This window comes from Ursus arctos, mitochondrion, assembly GCF_023065955.2.
Source record: "Ursus arctos mitochondrion, complete genome".
Taxonomy (NCBI): domain Eukaryota; kingdom Metazoa; phylum Chordata; class Mammalia; order Carnivora; family Ursidae; genus Ursus; species Ursus arctos.
The window spans coordinates 1-17,020 of record NC_003427.1 but is presented as its reverse complement, the minus strand read 5'-3'; the positions used below and the strand labels follow the sequence as shown (position 1 = coordinate 17,020).

General features: G+C 41.3%; 13 protein-coding genes and 24 non-coding genes across 37 annotated transcripts; 9 read left to right on the top strand and 28 right to left on the bottom strand. All coding sequences in view use genetic code 2, as the record gives it.

Annotated features, from left to right (window-relative positions):
- Positions 1-440: 440 nt before the first annotated feature.
- On the top strand, positions 441-505 carry KEF81_t22. Its single transcript has one exon. It is a non-coding gene; the product is annotated as a tRNA-Pro (tRNA).
- On the bottom strand, positions 506-575 carry KEF81_t21. Its single transcript has one exon. It is a non-coding gene; the product is annotated as a tRNA-Thr (tRNA).
- CYTB (cytochrome b) lies at positions 576-1,715 on the bottom strand. The gene has a single exon. It carries the CDS (start codon positions 1,713-1,715, stop codon positions 576-578), a length of 1,140 nt encoding a protein of 379 aa, NP_597980.1.
- Positions 1,716-1,719: 4 nt separating this feature from the next.
- Positions 1,720-1,788, top strand: KEF81_t20. Its single transcript has one exon. It is a non-coding gene; the product is annotated as a tRNA-Glu (tRNA).
- Positions 1,789-2,316, top strand: ND6 (NADH dehydrogenase subunit 6). Its single transcript has one exon. It carries the CDS (start codon positions 1,789-1,791, stop codon positions 2,314-2,316), a length of 528 nt encoding a protein of 175 aa, NP_597979.1.
- ND5 (NADH dehydrogenase subunit 5) lies at positions 2,292-4,120 on the bottom strand. Its single transcript has one exon — positions 2,300-4,120. The coding sequence runs from the start codon at positions 4,118-4,120 to the stop codon at positions 2,300-2,302; it is 1,821 nt and encodes a 606-aa protein (NP_597978.1).
- On the bottom strand, positions 4,121-4,190 carry KEF81_t19. Its single transcript has one exon. It is a non-coding gene; the product is annotated as a tRNA-Leu (tRNA).
- On the bottom strand, positions 4,191-4,249 carry KEF81_t18. Its single transcript has one exon. It is a non-coding gene; the product is annotated as a tRNA-Ser (tRNA).
- Positions 4,250-4,318, bottom strand: KEF81_t17. The gene has a single exon. It is a non-coding gene; the product is annotated as a tRNA-His (tRNA).
- ND4 (NADH dehydrogenase subunit 4) lies at positions 4,319-5,696 on the bottom strand. The gene has a single exon. A coding segment is annotated over exon 1 (1,378 nt).
- On the bottom strand, positions 5,690-5,986 carry ND4L (NADH dehydrogenase subunit 4L). Its single transcript has one exon. The coding sequence runs from the start codon at positions 5,984-5,986 to the stop codon at positions 5,690-5,692; it is 297 nt and encodes a 98-aa protein (NP_597976.1).
- On the bottom strand, positions 5,987-6,055 carry KEF81_t16. The gene has a single exon. It is a non-coding gene; the product is annotated as a tRNA-Arg (tRNA).
- ND3 (NADH dehydrogenase subunit 3) lies at positions 6,056-6,402 on the bottom strand. Its single transcript has one exon — positions 6,057-6,402. A coding segment is annotated over exon 1 (346 nt).
- Positions 6,403-6,471, bottom strand: KEF81_t15. The gene has a single exon. It is a non-coding gene; the product is annotated as a tRNA-Gly (tRNA).
- COX3 (cytochrome c oxidase subunit III) lies at positions 6,472-7,255 on the bottom strand. The gene has a single exon. A coding segment is annotated over exon 1 (784 nt).
- On the bottom strand, positions 7,255-7,935 carry ATP6 (ATP synthase F0 subunit 6). Its single transcript has one exon. It carries the CDS (start codon positions 7,933-7,935, stop codon positions 7,255-7,257), a length of 681 nt encoding a protein of 226 aa, NP_597973.1.
- Positions 7,893-8,096, bottom strand: ATP8 (ATP synthase F0 subunit 8). The gene has a single exon. The coding sequence runs from the start codon at positions 8,094-8,096 to the stop codon at positions 7,893-7,895; it is 204 nt and encodes a 67-aa protein (NP_597972.1).
- A 2-nt stretch (positions 8,097-8,098) lies between these two features.
- KEF81_t14 lies at positions 8,099-8,166 on the bottom strand. Its single transcript has one exon. It is a non-coding gene; the product is annotated as a tRNA-Lys (tRNA).
- A 3-nt stretch (positions 8,167-8,169) lies between these two features.
- On the bottom strand, positions 8,170-8,853 carry COX2 (cytochrome c oxidase subunit II). Its single transcript has one exon. It carries the CDS (start codon positions 8,851-8,853, stop codon positions 8,170-8,172), a length of 684 nt encoding a protein of 227 aa, NP_597971.1.
- KEF81_t13 lies at positions 8,854-8,920 on the bottom strand. The gene has a single exon. It is a non-coding gene; the product is annotated as a tRNA-Asp (tRNA).
- A 4-nt stretch (positions 8,921-8,924) lies between these two features.
- KEF81_t12 lies at positions 8,925-8,996 on the top strand. The gene has a single exon. It is a non-coding gene; the product is annotated as a tRNA-Ser (tRNA).
- On the bottom strand, positions 8,993-10,537 carry COX1 (cytochrome c oxidase subunit I). The gene has a single exon. The coding sequence runs from the start codon at positions 10,535-10,537 to the stop codon at positions 8,993-8,995; it is 1,545 nt and encodes a 514-aa protein (NP_597970.1).
- A 1-nt stretch (position 10,538) lies between these two features.
- KEF81_t11 lies at positions 10,539-10,605 on the top strand. Its single transcript has one exon. It is a non-coding gene; the product is annotated as a tRNA-Tyr (tRNA).
- KEF81_t10 lies at positions 10,605-10,671 on the top strand. Its single transcript has one exon. It is a non-coding gene; the product is annotated as a tRNA-Cys (tRNA).
- Positions 10,672-10,704: 33 nt separating this feature from the next.
- On the top strand, positions 10,705-10,777 carry KEF81_t09. Its single transcript has one exon. It is a non-coding gene; the product is annotated as a tRNA-Asn (tRNA).
- KEF81_t08 lies at positions 10,778-10,846 on the top strand. Its single transcript has one exon. It is a non-coding gene; the product is annotated as a tRNA-Ala (tRNA).
- Positions 10,847-10,854: 8 nt separating this feature from the next.
- Positions 10,855-10,922, bottom strand: KEF81_t07. The gene has a single exon. It is a non-coding gene; the product is annotated as a tRNA-Trp (tRNA).
- On the bottom strand, positions 10,921-11,964 carry ND2 (NADH dehydrogenase subunit 2). Its single transcript has one exon. It carries the CDS (start codon positions 11,962-11,964, stop codon positions 10,921-10,923), a length of 1,044 nt encoding a protein of 347 aa, NP_597969.1.
- KEF81_t06 lies at positions 11,965-12,033 on the bottom strand. The gene has a single exon. It is a non-coding gene; the product is annotated as a tRNA-Met (tRNA).
- A 1-nt stretch (position 12,034) lies between these two features.
- KEF81_t05 lies at positions 12,035-12,107 on the top strand. Its single transcript has one exon. It is a non-coding gene; the product is annotated as a tRNA-Gln (tRNA).
- KEF81_t04 lies at positions 12,105-12,174 on the bottom strand. The gene has a single exon. It is a non-coding gene; the product is annotated as a tRNA-Ile (tRNA).
- On the bottom strand, positions 12,173-13,129 carry ND1 (NADH dehydrogenase subunit 1). The gene has a single exon. It carries the CDS (start codon positions 13,127-13,129, stop codon positions 12,173-12,175), a length of 957 nt encoding a protein of 318 aa, NP_597968.1.
- Positions 13,130-13,131: 2 nt separating this feature from the next.
- Positions 13,132-13,206, bottom strand: KEF81_t03. The gene has a single exon. It is a non-coding gene; the product is annotated as a tRNA-Leu (tRNA).
- A 1-nt stretch (position 13,207) lies between these two features.
- KEF81_r01 lies at positions 13,208-14,786 on the bottom strand. The gene has a single exon. It is a non-coding gene; the product is annotated as a 16S ribosomal RNA (ribosomal RNA).
- On the bottom strand, positions 14,787-14,852 carry KEF81_t02. Its single transcript has one exon. It is a non-coding gene; the product is annotated as a tRNA-Val (tRNA).
- KEF81_r02 lies at positions 14,853-15,814 on the bottom strand. The gene has a single exon. It is a non-coding gene; the product is annotated as a 12S ribosomal RNA (ribosomal RNA).
- KEF81_t01 lies at positions 15,815-15,882 on the bottom strand. The gene has a single exon. It is a non-coding gene; the product is annotated as a tRNA-Phe (tRNA).
- Positions 15,883-17,020: the final 1,138 nt, after the last annotated feature.

Sequence of the window (17,020 nt, the reverse complement as noted above, 5' to 3'; positions counted from 1 at the left end):
ATGGGCTGATTAGTCATTAGTCCATCGAGATGTCCCATTTGAAGGGTTAGTAGGATTGGAATCTAGAGCTGTCATGGCCCTGAGGTAAGAACCAGATGCCAGATATAGTTTCAGCATAGAAACCCCCACATTCCATGGGCCCGGAGCGAGAAGAGGTACACGTACTCGCAAGGATTGCTGGTTTCTCGAGGCCTGGTGATTAAGCTCCCGGACTAAGTGAAATACATGCTTACAGACCATACACCTGAAATAAGCTTTCGGAACGTAAGTCCTTATGTAAGGCCAAGCGTAATATGTACATGCTTATATGCATGGGGCACGCCATTAATGCACGACGTACATAGGGGGGGAAAAGTATTCGAGGACATACTGCGATGATACAGTACATAAGATGGTATATATGAAATGAATAAGACATGGAGTAAAATAATAGTATGTACCAGGGAATAGTTTAAATAGAACATTAGCTTTGGGTGCTGGTAGTGGAGCTGTTGCTTCTTCCTTGAGTCTTAGGGAGGGTGAGTATTCTCCGTTTTTGGCTTACAAGACCAAGGTAATTGCTATACTACAAAGACTCTCCACTTTAAGAGGTTGTTTTCAATAATTCCAGCGACGGGTATAAGTACTAGGAGGATTGTAAAGTAGAGAATGGAGGCTAGTTGTCCGATAATAATGAAGGGATGTTCTACTGGTTGTCCTCCAATTCATGTTAGTGTTAGTAGGTCTGCTACTAGAAGTCAAAATAGGCATTGGCTTAGGGGTCGGAATATCATTCCTCGTTGTTTGGACGTGTGTAGGAGAGGAATGATGGCTAGGATTAGAATGGAGAAAATTAGTGCTAGTACTCCTCCTAGTTTATTAGGGATGGATCGTAGGATAGCGTAGGCAAATAGAAAGTACCACTCGGGTTTGATGTGGGGTGGAGTGCTCAGTGGATTTGCGGGGGTATAGTTATCAGGGTCTCCTAGTAAGTCGGGCGAGAATAGGACTAGGGTTGCTAAGGTTAGGGCGAGAAGTAGGGCGCCTAAGATATCCTTAATTGTATAGTATGGATGGAATGGGATTTTGTCTGAGTCAGATGGGATTCCAGAGGGGTTGTTGGATCCTGTTTCGTGTAGGAACAATAGATGGACTGCTGCTAGTGCTAGGATGATGAACGGGAGAATAAAGTGGAAAGCAAAGAATCGTGTTAGAGTCGCCTTATCTACGGAAAAGCCCCCTCAGATTCATTCTACCAGGTCCGTTCCGATGTAGGGAATGGCTGATAGTAGATTGGTGATGACAGTCGCTCCTCAGAAGGACATTTGGCCTCAGGGTAGGACGTATCCTATAAATGCGGTGGCTATAACTGTAAATAGGAGAATGATGCCGATGTTTCATGTTTCTGAGAATAGGTATGAGCCATAGTACAGGCCCCGTCCTACGTGCATAAATAGGCAGATAAAGAAGATGGAGGCTCCATTTGCATGTACATATCGGATAACTCATCCGTAGTGAACGTCTCGGCAAATGTGGGTGACTGATGAAAAAGCTGTGGTTGTGTCTGATGTATAGTGTATGGCTAGGAACAGGCCTGTTAGAATCTGTAGGATTAAACATACTCCGAGGAGGGATCCAAAGTTTCATCATGCTGAGATGTTTGATGGTGTTGGAAGGTCAATAAATGAGTTGTTGATGATTTTAGCTAATGGGTGGGTTTTTCGGATGTTGGTCATTAAGGTTCTTGTAGTTGAAGTACAACAGTGATTTTTCATGTCACTAGTCATGGTTAGATTCCATGTGGGAATAATGATAATGTATATTGTATTTATTTTAAGTGTCATTTTTGTGATGGGTTTTGTAGGGTTTTCTTCTAAGCCTTCTCCCATTTATGGGGGGTTAGTTTTAATTATTAGTGGGGGTGTTGGGTGTGGTATTGTGTTAAGTTTTGGGGGGTCTTTTTTAGGTTTAATAGTTTTTTTAATTTATTTAGGTGGAATGCTTGTGGTTTTTGGTTATACTACGGCCATGGCCACTGAGCAGTATCCTGAGGTTTGAGTCTCTAACAAAGCTGTATTAGGTGCATTTATCGTGGGTCTATTATCTGAGTTATTGATTGCTTGTTATGTCTTGAAAGATGATGAAGTTGAGATTGTATTTAAATTTAATGGAATAGGCGATTGAGTAATTTATGATACGGGGGATTCGGGGTTTTTTAGTGAGGAAGCCATGGGGATTGCGGCTTTATACAGTTATGGAACTTGATTAGTTATTGTCACTGGGTGATCTCTTCTTATTGGTGTGCTAGTAATTATGGAAGTTACTCGTGGAAATTAAGTACGAAGAAGCTTAGGGTTAATGTGATCATGAAAGAGAGGAAATATAGTTTAATTAGTCCTTTCTGGTTAGAGACTGTGATTGAAGATTTTATTTGGAAGTAGGAGATGGATTTTGGTAGTACATTTTCTAGTCAGGTTGTGTCTAGTAATATAGATGCCATTTTTTGGCTTATTGATAAGCTCATTATTGGCAGGAGGCGGTGAGTAATAATGGGGAAGTATCCTAGTTGAATGGAGAATTTGAATGGATTTTGTGGATAGTCAAGTTTGAGAGTTTGTGTGGTAGAGTTAAGTTCTAATGCCAGGATAAAACCTAACATGGTGACCGCGAGGGCTATTATTTTTAGATAGTAGGGTATGGTTGTTTGTGGGATGGTAGTGGGTGTAATATTGTGGAAGATTAGGTATCCTGCGAAAATACTTCCTAGAAGTAGGCGCTTGATGGAATTGATTAGGAGAGGGTTATTCTCGTTGATAATAATGACAGGGTTAAAGCGAGGTTGTCCTAGAAGTACAAAGAATACGATTCGAGTACTGTAGGCAGCGGTTATGGATGTGGCAACGAGAGTTGTTAGTAGGGCTCAGGCGTTGGTGTACGACGTGTTGGCGGTTTCGATAATTAGGTCTTTAGAGTAGAATCCTGTTAGGAAAGGTATACCTGTGAGTGCTAGGACTCCGATAATTAATGCGGTAGTGGTAAGTGGCAGGGCTTTGAATAGACCTCCTATTTTTCGGATGTCTTGTTCATCATTCAAGCTGTGGATAATGGACCCGGAGCATATAAATAGTATGGCCTTGAAAAATGCGTGTATGCAGATATGAAGGAATGCTAGGTGAGGCTGATTAATTCCAATTGTTACGATTATTAGTCCTAGCTGGCTTGAGGTGGAAAAGGCAATGATCTTTTTGATATCATTCTGGGTGAGAGCACAGGCTGCTGTAAATAGGGTAGTTATTGCACCTAGGCATAAAGTGGCCGTTTGGATAGTCTTGTTGTGTTCTATTAGGGGGTAAAATCGGATTAGAAGAAATACCCCTGCTACTACTATTGTACTAGAGTGGAGTAGGGCTGAAACAGGAGTAGGTCCTTCTATAGCTGATGGGAGTCATGGATGAAGGCCGAATTGGGCTGATTTTCCAGTGGCTGCTAGGAGCAGTCCTGCTAGTGGAATGCTAAGGTTTTCATGTTCAATTGCAAAGATTTGTTGGAAGTCTCATGCATTTGTATTGAGTAAAAATCAGGCTATAGCTATGATAAAGCCTACATCTCCGATGCGATTGTATAGGACTGCTTGTAGAGCGGCTGTATTGGCGTCTGCTCGTCCGTACCACCACCCGATAAGGAGGAAAGATATGATCCCTACTCCTTCTCAGCCGATGAATAGTTGAAGTAGATTATTTGCGGTCACTAGAATTATTATAGTGATAAGGAATATGAGTAGGTATTTGAAGAAATGGTTGATGTTGAGGTCGGTGTGTATGTATCAAATGGAAAACTCCATGATCGATCATGTGACGAACAGGGCTACTGGCATGAAAATTATTGAGAAGTAGTCTAGCTTAAAGCTTAGAGTTAGCTTTAGGGTTTGAATAGTTATTCAATGTCAGTTTGAAATAATTACTTCTTGCCCTGAGTAGAGAAATATTACTATGGGAATAGTACTGATTATGAAAGCATAAGAGACTGTAGTTTTTACATATTGTGGGTAGGATTTATTTTTGTGTGTTGAAGCGCTGGTGAGGATAATCGGTATCGTTAATATGAGCAAAGTTGTGATAATAGAGGAAGTAAACAGATTGATTACTTTTATTTGGAGTTGCACCAATTTTTTGGTTCCTAAGACCAATGGATTACTTCCATCCTTTAAAAGTTGAAAAAGCCATGATTTTAGACATGGACGCATGAATTAGCAGTTCTTGCGTACTTTTTCGGTAAATAAAAAGACTTGGGCTTTTATTATTAGATTCACAATCTAATGTTTTTGTTAAACTATATTTACAGTAAATAGGTCCTAGAATTATTTTGGGATTAAGGGATAGTAGCAGGAGGGGTAAGAGATGGAGAGCTATCAGGGCGTTTTCTCGTGTAAAGGATGGTTTAATACTTTTGACATGGTTTGTGCACTTGCCTCGTTGTGTGGTGATTAGTATGTAGAGGGAGTAGAGGGCAGTAATGATAATGTTGGTTCCTATTAGAGTGATGGTGATGTTAGACCATGAAAATGTAGCTACTACTACAAACAGTTCTCCGATAAGGTTGATGGTAGGAGGGAGTGATAGATTAGTGAGACTTGCTAGTAGTCATCAAGCTGCCATAAGTGGGAGAAGTGTTTGTAGGCCTCGCGCGAGGATCATAGTTCGGCTATGGGTTCGTTCATAGTTGGAGTTTGCAAGACAGAATAGCAAGGAGGATGTTAGTCCGTGGGCGATTATTAAGGCTGTTGCTCCTATATAGCTTCATGGGGTTTGGATTAATACTGCTACAATGACTAGGGCCATGTGACTAACAGAGGAATAAGCAATTAGGGACTTTAAATCCGTTTGGCGTAGGCAGATAGAACTTGTTATAATTATGCCCCATAGCGAGAGTATTATGAAGGGGTAAGCCATGAAGCTCGTTAAAGGACTAAGTAGTGTTGTAATTCGTATCATGCCATAGCCTCCTAGTTTTAGGAGTACGGCAGCAAGTACTATAGATCCTGCAATAGGTGCCTCTACGTGTGCTTTTGGTAATCACAGATGAAGACCGTATAGGGGTATTTTTACCATAAATGCCATTATACACGCTAGTCACAGAAATATACTAGATCAGGAATTTGGCAGAGGCTGGATTCAGTATTGTATTAAGAGAAAATTTAGGGAGCCTAGATTATTTTGGGTGTGTAGCAGTGCAATTAGTAATGGCAGAGACCCTACTAGAGTATAAAACAGAAAGTAAAGGCCCGCGTTTAGTCGTTCTGTTTGATTTCCTCATCGAGTGATAATAACCAGAGTGGGCACTAGGGTGGCTTCGAACAAGATATAGAATAGGATTAGCTCTATAGCAGAAAAGGTTATGATCAGGAATAGTTGTAGAAGGACTAGTATGGTGATGTATAATTTCTTTCGGGTCAGAGTTTCCTTTGACAGGTGAAATTGACTCGCCATTAGTATCAGGGGTAGTAGTCATGTTGTGAGGGTTAATAGGGGGGCTGATAGGGAGTCGGTAAAGAATAGCAATGAGAAGTTTAGGCTATTATCACTGAGTTGGTTGAGATATGTCAAGCTGATAAGACTGATAAGCAGGCTGTAAGCTGTTGTATTGATCCAAATTATATTGGGCTTTGATGCTCATGTAAGAGGTACTAATATTATAGTGGGAAAGATGATTTTTAGCATTGTAAGAGATTGAGGTTTTGTACATAATCAGTTCCGTAAGTGTTGGAGACTATTACTAGCAGGGACAGTCCTAGTGCTGCCTCGCAGGCAGCGAATACTAGCAGGATGATAGGAGCTATATTAGCCAGTGTGAAGTGATTGTTTAAAACTGTTACTGTTAGCATGACAAATAGAGATAGCATTATACCCTCTAGGCAGAGCAGGGAGGATATTAGATGGGATCGATAAACGAGCAGTCCTATTAGGGATACAATGAAGGCTAAGAAAATATTAACATAGACTACAGGCACTTGATAATTATGTTATTATTCATAATCTAGTGAGTCGAAATCACTTGTTTTGGTTTAAACTAATTATCATATTCGGCCCATTCTAGACCTTTTTCAGCTCATTCATAGGCCAGGCTTACAGCTAGTAGGGAGATAAGCAGTAACGCTATGGTGAGTATCGTTATTAAGTTGTCAGTTTGTGATGCTCAGGGAAGAGGGAGGAGTAGTGCAATTTCTAGGTCAAATAGTAGAAATGTAATAGCTACTAGGAAGAATTTCATGGAAAAAGGGAGGCGTGCCGATCCCATGGGGTCAAACCCGCATTCATAGGGGCTTGCTTTCTCTGCGTAAATATTTAACTGTGGTAGTCAGAAGGCAATAAGAACGAGTAAGGAGGCTAGTAGTATGTTGGTAAATAGTGCTAAGATTAAGTTGATTGCTTCTTTCTGGACTGCGCTAGAGCTTATTGATTGGAAGTCAATTGTACTGATCGATACTAAAGAAGCAGGACCCTCATCAATAGATGGAAACATATAGGAATAGTCATACGACATCTACGAAGTGTCAATATCATGCTGCTGCTTCAAAGCCGAAATGGTGACTTGATGTGAAATGAAAGTGTAGTTGTCGTAGGAAACAGACTGTGAGAAAAGTTGAGCCAATGATTACATGAAGTCCGTGAAATCCAGTCGCTATGAAAAAAGTTGAGCCGTAGACTCCATCTGAAATAGTGAAGGATGCCTCATAGTACTCTGAGGCTTGTAGGAGTGTAAAGTACACGCCTAGAGAGATAGTAATGAATAGGGCTTGGAGTATGTGCTTGCGGCTTCCCTCTATTAAGCTGTGATGAGCTCAGGTAATGGATACTCCGGATGCAAGAAGTACTGAAGTATTGAGAAGTGGTACTTCTAGCGGGTTCAGGGGAGTAATACCTGTGGGCGGTCAGCATGCTCCTAGTTCGGGAGTGGGTGCTAGGCTTGAGTGATAAAAAGCTCAGAAGAATCCTGCAAAGAAGAATACTTCTGATACGATAAATAAGACTATTCCATACCGTAGTCCCTTTTGGACAGCAGGAGTGTGATGGCCTTGAAATGTACTCTCTCGAATAATATCCCGTCACCATTGATATATGGTAAGTATATTGGTTGTAAGGCCTAGCAATAACAAGAGTATGGAGTTAAAGTGAAATCACATAATTAGTCCTGATGTTATAAGGAGGGCTGAGAGGGCTCCTGTTAGTGGTCATGGGCTTGGGTTAACTATATGGTATGCATGTGTTTGGTGAGTCATTAAGTGTTATCGTGTAGGTACAAGCTTACTAGCAGGGTGAAGACGTAGGCCTGAATGAGGGCTACAGCGAACTCGAGAATAGTAAGTAGCACTAGAACGGTAAAGGTGATAAAGGCTGTAATAGTACTAATACTTGTTAGAGTCAAGGTAGCTCCCCCAATTAAATGAATGAGCAAATGGCCTGCAGTAATATTAGCGGTTAGTCGCACGGCCAGGGCCACAGGTTGGATAAATAGGCTGATTGTTTCAATAATTACGAGTATCGGGATTAGAGGGAAAGGTGTTCCTTGAGGTAGAAAGTGAGCCAAGGATGCTTTGGTCTTGTATCGGAATCCAGTAGCAACTGTACCTGCCCATAAGGGAATAGCCATTCCTAGGTTCATTGACAGCTGAGTGGTAGGTGTGAATGAGTGCGGCAATAGTCCCAGAAGATTAGTTGAGCCAATAAATAGGATTAGTGATATCAATATTAGTGCCCAGGTTTGTCCTTTGTGGCTATGAATGGATAATATTTGTTTTGATGTTAGCCGAACTAGTCACTGTTGAATAGATACTAAGCGATTGTCGATCAGTCGACTGGGGGAAGGAAATAAAATGCTCGGAAACATAATAATTAAAAGTACAATAGGAATTCCCACTATCGTTGGGGTGATAAAAGAGGTAAATAAATTTTCGTTCATTTTTCTTCTCAAGGCACAAGCTTTTTTAATGATGAGAGAGATTTCGGCTCGGGGGTCTCAGGGTATTTATATTTTGAGACTTTTAATTGGAGGGCGATAAATAGTGTTAGAGCTATGGATAGAATTGTAATAGACCATGTTGATGTGTCTAGTTGTGGCATCTTCATTAAGGAGAAGTTTGCATTCTCAGTCTTTAACTTAAAAGGTTAACGCTATGTTAGCTTCTCAATGATTCTATAGTATTGAAGCGGATCATTCTTCAAAATAGGATAGTGGGACTAGCTCGAGGACAATAGGTATAAAACTGTGATTGGAGCCACAAATTTCTGAGCATTGGCCGTAATATAGCCCCGGTCGCATAGCTATGAGAGTTGTCTGGTTTAGCCGTCCTGGGATTGCATCAGTTTTTAGCCCTAGGGATGGTACAGCTCATGAATGCAAGACGTCTTCTGACGAGATCAGCATACGGATCGTTATTTCTATGGGCAGCACTACTCGATTGTCCACTTCTAATAACCGCAATTCTCCAGGCTTTAGTTCTTGTGTCGGAATCATATAGGAGTCAAAGTTTAAATCTTCATAATCTGTATATTCGTAACTTCAATATCACTGGTGGCCCATGGTTTTTACAGTTAGTGAGGGACTATTGATCTCATCCATCATATAGAGGATCCGTAGTGATGGGAGTGCAATCAGAATCAAGATAATAGCTGGCAGGATAGTTCACACAGTCTCTACTTCTTGTGCGTCTATTGTACTTGTGTATGTTAATTTGGTGGTTAGTATAGTTGAGATGATATAGAGAACCAGGGAGCTAATTAGGAACACAATTATTAATGTATGGTCATGAAAATGCAGAAGTTCCTCTATGATAGGAGAAGTTGCATCTTGAAGACCTATTTGGAAGGGACATGCCATAAAGATATAAAGGATTTTCACCTATAATTTAACCCTGACAAAGTTATGTAATTTTTACTAATATCTCTTTATTGAGAGAGACATAGTGGTTATGATATTGGCTTGAAACCAATTCCAGAGGGTTCGACTCCTTCCTTTCTTATTTTAGTGTGACGTAGGCAGGTTCTTCGAATGTGTGATATGGAGGAGGGCATCCATGTAGTCATTCAATGTTGGTTGAGGTGAGTTCTACCACTGCCACCTCTCGTTTTGATGCAAAGGCCTCCCAAATCATGAAAATTATTAGCATAACTGCTGTTAGTGAAATAAATGAGCCTATAGAAGATACTGTGTTTCATGTTGTATAGGCATCTGGATAGTCGGAATATCGCCGAGGTATTCCTGACAGGCCTAGAAAATGCTGAGGAAAGAATGTCATATTAACCCCGATGAATATAATTATAAAGTGAATTTTTGCTCATGTGTTGTTAAGTGTGTAGCCTGAAAATAGTGGGAATCAGTGGGCAAATCCTCCTATGATGGCGAAAACAGCTCCCATTGACAGCACGTAGTGAAAATGGGCTACCACATAGTACGTGTCATGGAGAACGATGTCTAGAGATGAATTAGCTAGGACAATTCCTGTAAGGCCTCCTACTGTAAACAGGAAGATAAAGCCCAGGGCTCACATCATAGCGGGAGATCATTTAATATTCCCTCCGTGCAGAGTGGCTAGTCAGCTAAATACTTTGACTCCTGTCGGGATAGCAATGATTATGGTAGCTGAAGTGAAGTAAGCTCGTGTGTCAACGTCTATACCTACGGTAAACATATGATGAGCTCACACGATAAATCCTAAGAATCCAATGGATATTATCGCTCAGACTATTCCTATATAGCCAAAAGGTTCTTTTTTTCCTGAATAATAAGTGACAATGTGAGAGATCATTCCGAACCCAGGAAGGATTAGAATGTAAACCTCAGGATGTCCGAAGAATCAGAACAAGTGTTGATATAAAATAGGGTCTCCTCCTCCAGCTGGATCAAAAAAGGTAGTGTTAAGGTTTCGATCTGTAAGTAGTATAGTAATTCCAGCCGCTAAGACTGGTAGAGATAAAAGAAGAAGTACTGCTGTGATTAGGACTGATCATACAAACAGAGGGGTTTGATATTGAGATATTGCAGGGGGTTTCATGTTAACAATAGTAGTGATGAAATTGATAGCCCCCAGAATAGAAGAGATGCCTGCTAGGTGCAGAGAAAAGATTGTTAAGTCTACCGATGCTCCTGCATGGGCCAGATTACCCGCTAGAGGAGGATAGACAGTTCATCCAGTCCCTGCACCTGCTTCTACCATAGAGGAGGCCAGAAGCAGTAAGAAAGATGGTGGCAGCAACCAGAAGCTTATGTTATTTATTCGAGGGAACGCTATGTCGGGAGCACCGATCATCAAGGGCACTAATCAGTTCCCGAATCCCCCAATTATAATAGGCATAACTATGAAGAAGATTATCACGAATGCATGGGCAGTTACGATTACATTGTAGATCTGATCATCCCCCAACAGAGCCCCGGGCTGACCCAGCTCGGCACGAATTAAAAGGCTGAGGGCAGTGCCCACTATTCCGGCTCATGCACCGAACAGAAGGTAAAGAGTGCCAATGTCTTTATGGTTCGTAGAGAATAATCACCGGCTTATGAACATAGGTAAAATGGCTGATAAAAGCACTAGACTGTAAATCTAAGAATAGAGGTAAGTCCTCTTTTTGCCAAGCTCTGTGGTGAATAATCATATTGAATTGCAAATTCAAAGAAGCAGATTCAATTCTGCCGGGGCTTCTCCCGCCTTTTTTTTCCACGCGGCGGGAGAAGTAGATTGAAGCCAGTTGTTTGGGGTTTTTAGCTGTTAACTAAAATTTTGTGGGATAAAAGCCCACCGATCTAGAAGGGCTTAGCTTAATTAAAGCGGTTGTTTTGCGTTCAATTGATGTGAGATATGCTCTTGCAGTCCTTAAATAGTTACAGAGATTAAGTGAATTTCACTTACTTAGGGCTTTGAAGGCCCTTGGTCTATTTTAGCCTAAATCTCTAGTCCATGATTGAGAGTATTGGAGTTAGTGGGAGGAGTATGGTTGATGCTACGATTAGAGGGGGTAGGAAGATTATTTTTTTTATGCTTTCAAATTGTCATTTTATTTTTGTATTGTTTGCCGAGGGAAACATTGTTAGTGCTGTAGCGTATGCTAGGCGCATGTAGAAATAAAGGTTTAGTAGAGCTGTGATGGCTATGAATATGGGTATAACAATTATGTCATTTTTTGTCAACTCTTGAATAATTATTCATTTGGGAATAAAGCCTGAGAGAGGAGGGAGGCCGCCTAGTGATAGTATAAGTGCTAGGATTAGTGAGGCAATTAGTGGTAATTTATTTCATGTGTGGGACAGTGATAATGTTGTTGTAGATAGATTGTACATGAATAGTATAAATGTCCCTAGAGTTATTATGATGTAGATTGTAAGGTTAAGGATTATTAGGGTAGGATTATATACTATGATGGCAGCTATTCAGCCCATGTGAGCGATTGAAGAGTATGCTAGGATTTTTCGGAGTTGAGTTTGGTTTAGTCCTCCTCAGCCTCCTACTAATACGGATGTAGCGGCTATTGCTACTAGCAGGTTTGGATTGATGGACGGTGAGATTTGGTATAGGACGGATAGAGGTGCGATTTTTTGTCATGTTAGTAGAATCATTCCTGAGGACAAAGGAACGCCTTGTGTGACTTCTGGAACTCAAAAGTGAAAGGGGGATAGGCCAAGTTTTATTGCTAGGGCAATGGTGATTACGGTTGATGCGATTGGGTTGGGGATTATTGAGATTGTTCAGTGCCCTGAATGTAGTAGATTGATAATAATGCCTAGTATCAGGAGCATGGATGCGGTGGCTTGTGTGAGGAAATATTTTGTAGAAGCTTCTATGGCTCGTGGATTAAATTTTTTCATTAGGATTGGGATAATGGCTAGTATGTTCATTTCAAAGCCAATTCAGATTATGAGTCAATGGGAGCTAAATAGAACGATCATGGTTCCTAGGATAATGGTGGATGTGATAATGATTAGAATAGGAGGTTTTATTAGTACGGGAAGGGGATAAACCAACATTTTCGGGGTATGGGCCCGATAGCTTATTTAGCTGACCTTACTTTAGGATATGGTGTAATTAGGTAGCACGAAGATTTTTGAGTTCTTAAGATTAGGTTCGATTCCTATAATTCTAGAAATAAGAGGATTCTAACCTCTATTATTTACTCTATCAAAGTAATTCTTTTGTCAGACATATTTCTTATATTTGAGGAGGAATGCTTGCTGTGATAATGGGTAGTGTTACATGTCACATGCACAGGGCCAGTGTGAGGGGTAGGAAATTTTTTCATAGCAGGTGTATTAGTTGATCGTATCGGAATCGAGGGTAGGATGCGCGGATTCATAGGAAAGAAGCTGTTAGGAGGAGTGTTTTTACAGTGAAGTTGACAGTGTATAGTTCTGGTATATAGGGGTTATGAAATGCTCCAAAGAATAGGATAGTCGTGAGGGCATTTATTATAATAATGTTGGTATATTCTGCTAAGAAAAATAAGGCGAATGGACCTGCTGCGTACTCGACGTTGAAACCTGAGACTAATTCTGACTCTCCTTCTGCTAGGTCAAAAGGGGCTCGGTTAGTTTCCGCTAGGGTAGAAATAAATCATATTATGGCCAGAGGTCATGTGGGGAAAATTAGTCAGAGGTGTTCTTGAGTAGTAATTAAAGTAGAGAGTGTGAATGAGCCATTTATTAGTAGGACTGATAGGAGAATAATGGCTAATGTAACTTCATATGAAATTGTCTGGGCTACGGCTCGTAGGGCTCCAATCAGAGCGTATTTTGAGTTTGAAGCCCATCCCGATCAAAGGATAGAATATACAGCTAAGCTTGATATTGCTAATATAAACAGTACTCCGAGGTTTATATTGACAAGGGGATATGGCATTGGTAGGGGAACTCATATAGTTAGGGCTAGTGTTAGGGCTAGAATAGGGGCTATAATAAATATAGTTGTGGACGATGTGAGTGGGCGCAAGGGTTCTTTGGTAAAAAGTTTTGTAGCATCTGCGATAGGTTGTAGGAGACCATAGGGTCCTACAATGTTTGGCCCTTTACGAAGTTGTATGTAGCCCAGTACTTTTCGCTCCACTAGTGTTAAGAAGGCTACGGCGAGGAGAATGGGTACGACTAGTGAGATAATGTTAATTATAAACATAGTGTTAGGGAGAGGATTTGAACCTCTGAGTATAAAGGTTTAAGTTTTATGCAATCACCGGGCTCTGCCACCCTAACAAAGCCCTGTCTCTTGGGCAACGTTGGGGGTAGACTTACTAGGTTTAGACTAAGTCATCTATTGGTCTTAAGGCGCTTTGGTGAGGGAGGCCTTACTTCTCTTGTCCTTTCGTACTGGGAGAGGTCATTTAAATAGATAGAAACCGACCTGGATTGCTCCGGTCTGAACTCAGATCACGTAGGACTTTAATCGTTGAACAAACGAACCCTTAATAGCTGCTGCACCATTAGGATGTCCTGATCCAACATCGAGGTCGTAAACCCTATTGTCGATATGGACTCTTAAATAGGATTGCGCTGTTATCCCTAGGGTAACTTGTTCCGTTGATCAAAGAAGCTTTGGATCAATAAGTAAGTGAGCATTTTGACTGGTACGTCTAGATTAATATCACTCGGAGGTTATTTTGTACTCCGAGGTCGCCCCAACCTAAATTGCTAGCTCATGGAAGGAATATGTTGTTCCTGTCGGTCTGGTAAATAAATCCTTTTGAGCTAATTAATTGAAGCTCCATAGGGTCTTCTCGTCTTATTATTTTATTCCCGCCTCTTCACGGGAAGGTCAATTTCACTGATTGGAAGTAAGAGACAGTTAAACCCTCGTGTGGCCTTTCATACAAGTCCTTATTTAGAGAACAAATGATTATGCTACCTTTGCACGGTCAGGATACCGCGGCCGTTTAACTGATGTCACCGGGCAGGCAGTGCCTCCAATACTGGGAATGCTGGAGGTGATGTTTTTGGTAAACAGGCGGGGTTTGTGTTTGCCGAGTTCCTTTTACTTCTTTTAATCTTTCCTTAGTCGCATACCTGTGTTGGATTAACAATTGGTTTGGTAGGTGTTTTATTGTTGGATTATTTCTACGTTGTTGTTAACTATCAGTGGTTATCCGTTGCTGTTATAAGCTTATGCGTTGGAGAAGTACTTCTCGTTACTCATATTAGCATTGTTGCTTCTATATTTAAATAGATTAGCCCAGTTATTATATTAGGAGTTAATTAGATATTTTTGGTATCAAGTTGATATGGGTGTTGAGCTTAAACGCTTTCTTAATTGATGGCTGCTTCTAGGCCTACTATGATTTAATCAGTATTTACTCTCTAAGTAAGGCTGTATCCTTGATTCTAAAAAGCTGTACCTTTTTAGAATATATTTTAAACTTGCATTAAAATTTTTAAGTTTTGTAGGCAAGTTTAAAGTTGAACTAAAATTCTATTCTGGGCAACCAGCTATCACCAGGCTCGTTAGGCCTTTCACCTCTACCTATAAATCTTCTCACTATTTTGCAACATAGATGAGTTCATCCCAGTGGATTGTTCATAGGTAGCTCGTCTGGTTTCGGGGAACCTAGCTTAAGTTCTCTTTGTTAGGTTATTTCTGGCTAACTCATTATGCAAAAGGTAGGAGGGGTAATCTTTGCTGTTTGTTACTTTAAGTAATCTTTCATCATTCCCTTGCGGTACTCTCTCTATAGCTCCGATTAAAAGAATTTCTATCTCCTATACTTTAATTATACTACTGAATGTTTTATTTAATTGGTCTATGGTAGTTTGGTTAGTTGTTATCTGGGCTAGCTCTGGGTTCAAAGTGGTCACATGCGTGAAATCCTCTGGGTGTAAGCTAGATGCTTTGTTTAAGCTACACTTTGATCCGTCCAAGCACACTTTCCAGTATGCTTACCTTGTTACGACTTGCCTCCTCTTGCGTTTTATTTGGTTTCAATAGGTTGTGTTTGGCTTGTGCCACTTGAGGAGGGTGACGGGCGGTGTGTGCATGCTTCATTGCCTTATTCAATCAAGCTCTCTATTCTTGATTTACTACTAAATCCACCTTTAGTTTTTAGTTTCATAAAAACTTTCGTAAGTTGTTCTTGAATAGAAAATGTAGCCCATTTCTTTCCACCCCATGGGTTACACCTTGACCTAACTTTTTTATGCAAGATGATTGTGCTTACTCTTGTTCCTTTTAAGGGTTTGCTGAAGATGGCGGTATATAGACTGAATTAGCAAGAGGTGGTGAGGTCTATCGGGGTTTATCGATTATAGAACAGGCTCCTCTAGGGGGGTTAAAGCACCGCCAAGTCCTTTGAGTTTTAAGCTGTTGCTAGTAGTTCTCTGGCGAATAATTTTGTTTAATAAATTATTTATGTTTAAGGCTAAGCATAGTGGGGTATCTAATCCCAGTTTGGATCTTAGCTGTCGTGTGGTTGAGAGCATTAAAGTCACTTTCGTAGCTTATTTTAGTGTTACTGATAGCTTTTTACAGCTGGATTAAACTTTAACTTTAGTAGGGAGAATTTCTCTTTCACACGCTTTACGCCGTGGGCCTATTAACTCGGGTCAATCGTATAACCGCGGTGGCTGGCACGAAATTAACCAACCCTTAATCAACATAGCTTAGTCGAACTTTCGTTCATGGCTTAATTTTTATCACTGCTGTATCCCGTGGGGGCGTGGCTAAGCAAGGCGTTATAAGCTACCGGGGAGAGGTGTGCTTGATGCCCGCTCCTTCAGATCGCTTTAGGGTCCAAAGGGCATTTTCACTGGAGCGCGGAGACTTACATGTGTAATCTTGTTAGTAGCTAATGGGAAGGCTAGGACCAAACCTTTATGTTTATGGAATTATATAACTCGTCTAGGCATTTTCAGTGCCTTGCTTTACTATTAAGCTACATAAACGTGGTTGGATTTGGGGATTTGTATGGGACAATTTAGTAAAAGTTCGCGGCCAAAAAGTGATAATAACGGAAAAATCAATAGGAGGGAGACAGAGTAAAAAAAAAAATATCTATAGATAGATCTTAATTTAAAGTCTCATGCCTGTGATTACAGTGATTATTTGGCTGGGAATTTTAGCTTATTGTGTGGGATTTTGGGTGTAATACTTCATGTTTGCATGTGCATTTAGTCTTGTTTTTGGGGTTTGGCAAGACAATCATAAATGTGCATAAGCTCCTTGAAGTTACGGGGGGTAAGGGGGGTTTGATTAAGCTAAGTTAATATCTAAAAACGCGTGCGTACGCGTACACGTGCGTACACGTGCGTACACGTGCGTACACGTGCGTACACGTGCGTACACGTGCGTACACGTGCGTACACGTGCGTACACGTGCGTACACGTGCGTACACGTGCGTACACGTGCGTACACGTGCGTACACGTGCGTACACGTGCGTACACGTGCGTACACGTGCGTACACGTGCGTACACGTGCGTACACGTGCGTACACGTGCGTACACGTGCGTACACGTGCGTACACGTGCGTACACGTGCGTACACGTGCGTACACGTGCGTACGAGTGCGTACACGTGCGTACACGTGCGTATACACGTGCGTACACGTGCGTACACGTGCGTACACGTGCGTACACGTGCGTACACGTGCGTACACGTGCGTACACGTGCGTACACGTGCGTACACGTGCGTACACGTGCGTACACGTGCGTACACGTGCGTACACGTGCGTACACGTGCGTACACGTGCGTACACGTGCGTACACGTGCGTACACGTGCGTACACGTGCGTACACGTGCGTACACGTGCGTACACGTGCGTACGTATGCGTACGTATGCGTACGTATGCGTACGCGTGCGTCGTTCGTTCGATTTAGTGGCGTTTAAGTACTATATGTCCTGCGACCATTGACTGAGTAACCCCTTATGGGTATCTATGCCCGACCCGTGAAAGATAAATAAGCCCAGCTACAAATTATTTGACTGCGACGAGACCTTTACGGTCATAGCTGAGTCATAGCAAGTTCCCCCCCTAAAAATTAAAAGATACCAAATGCATGACACCACAGTTATGTGTGATC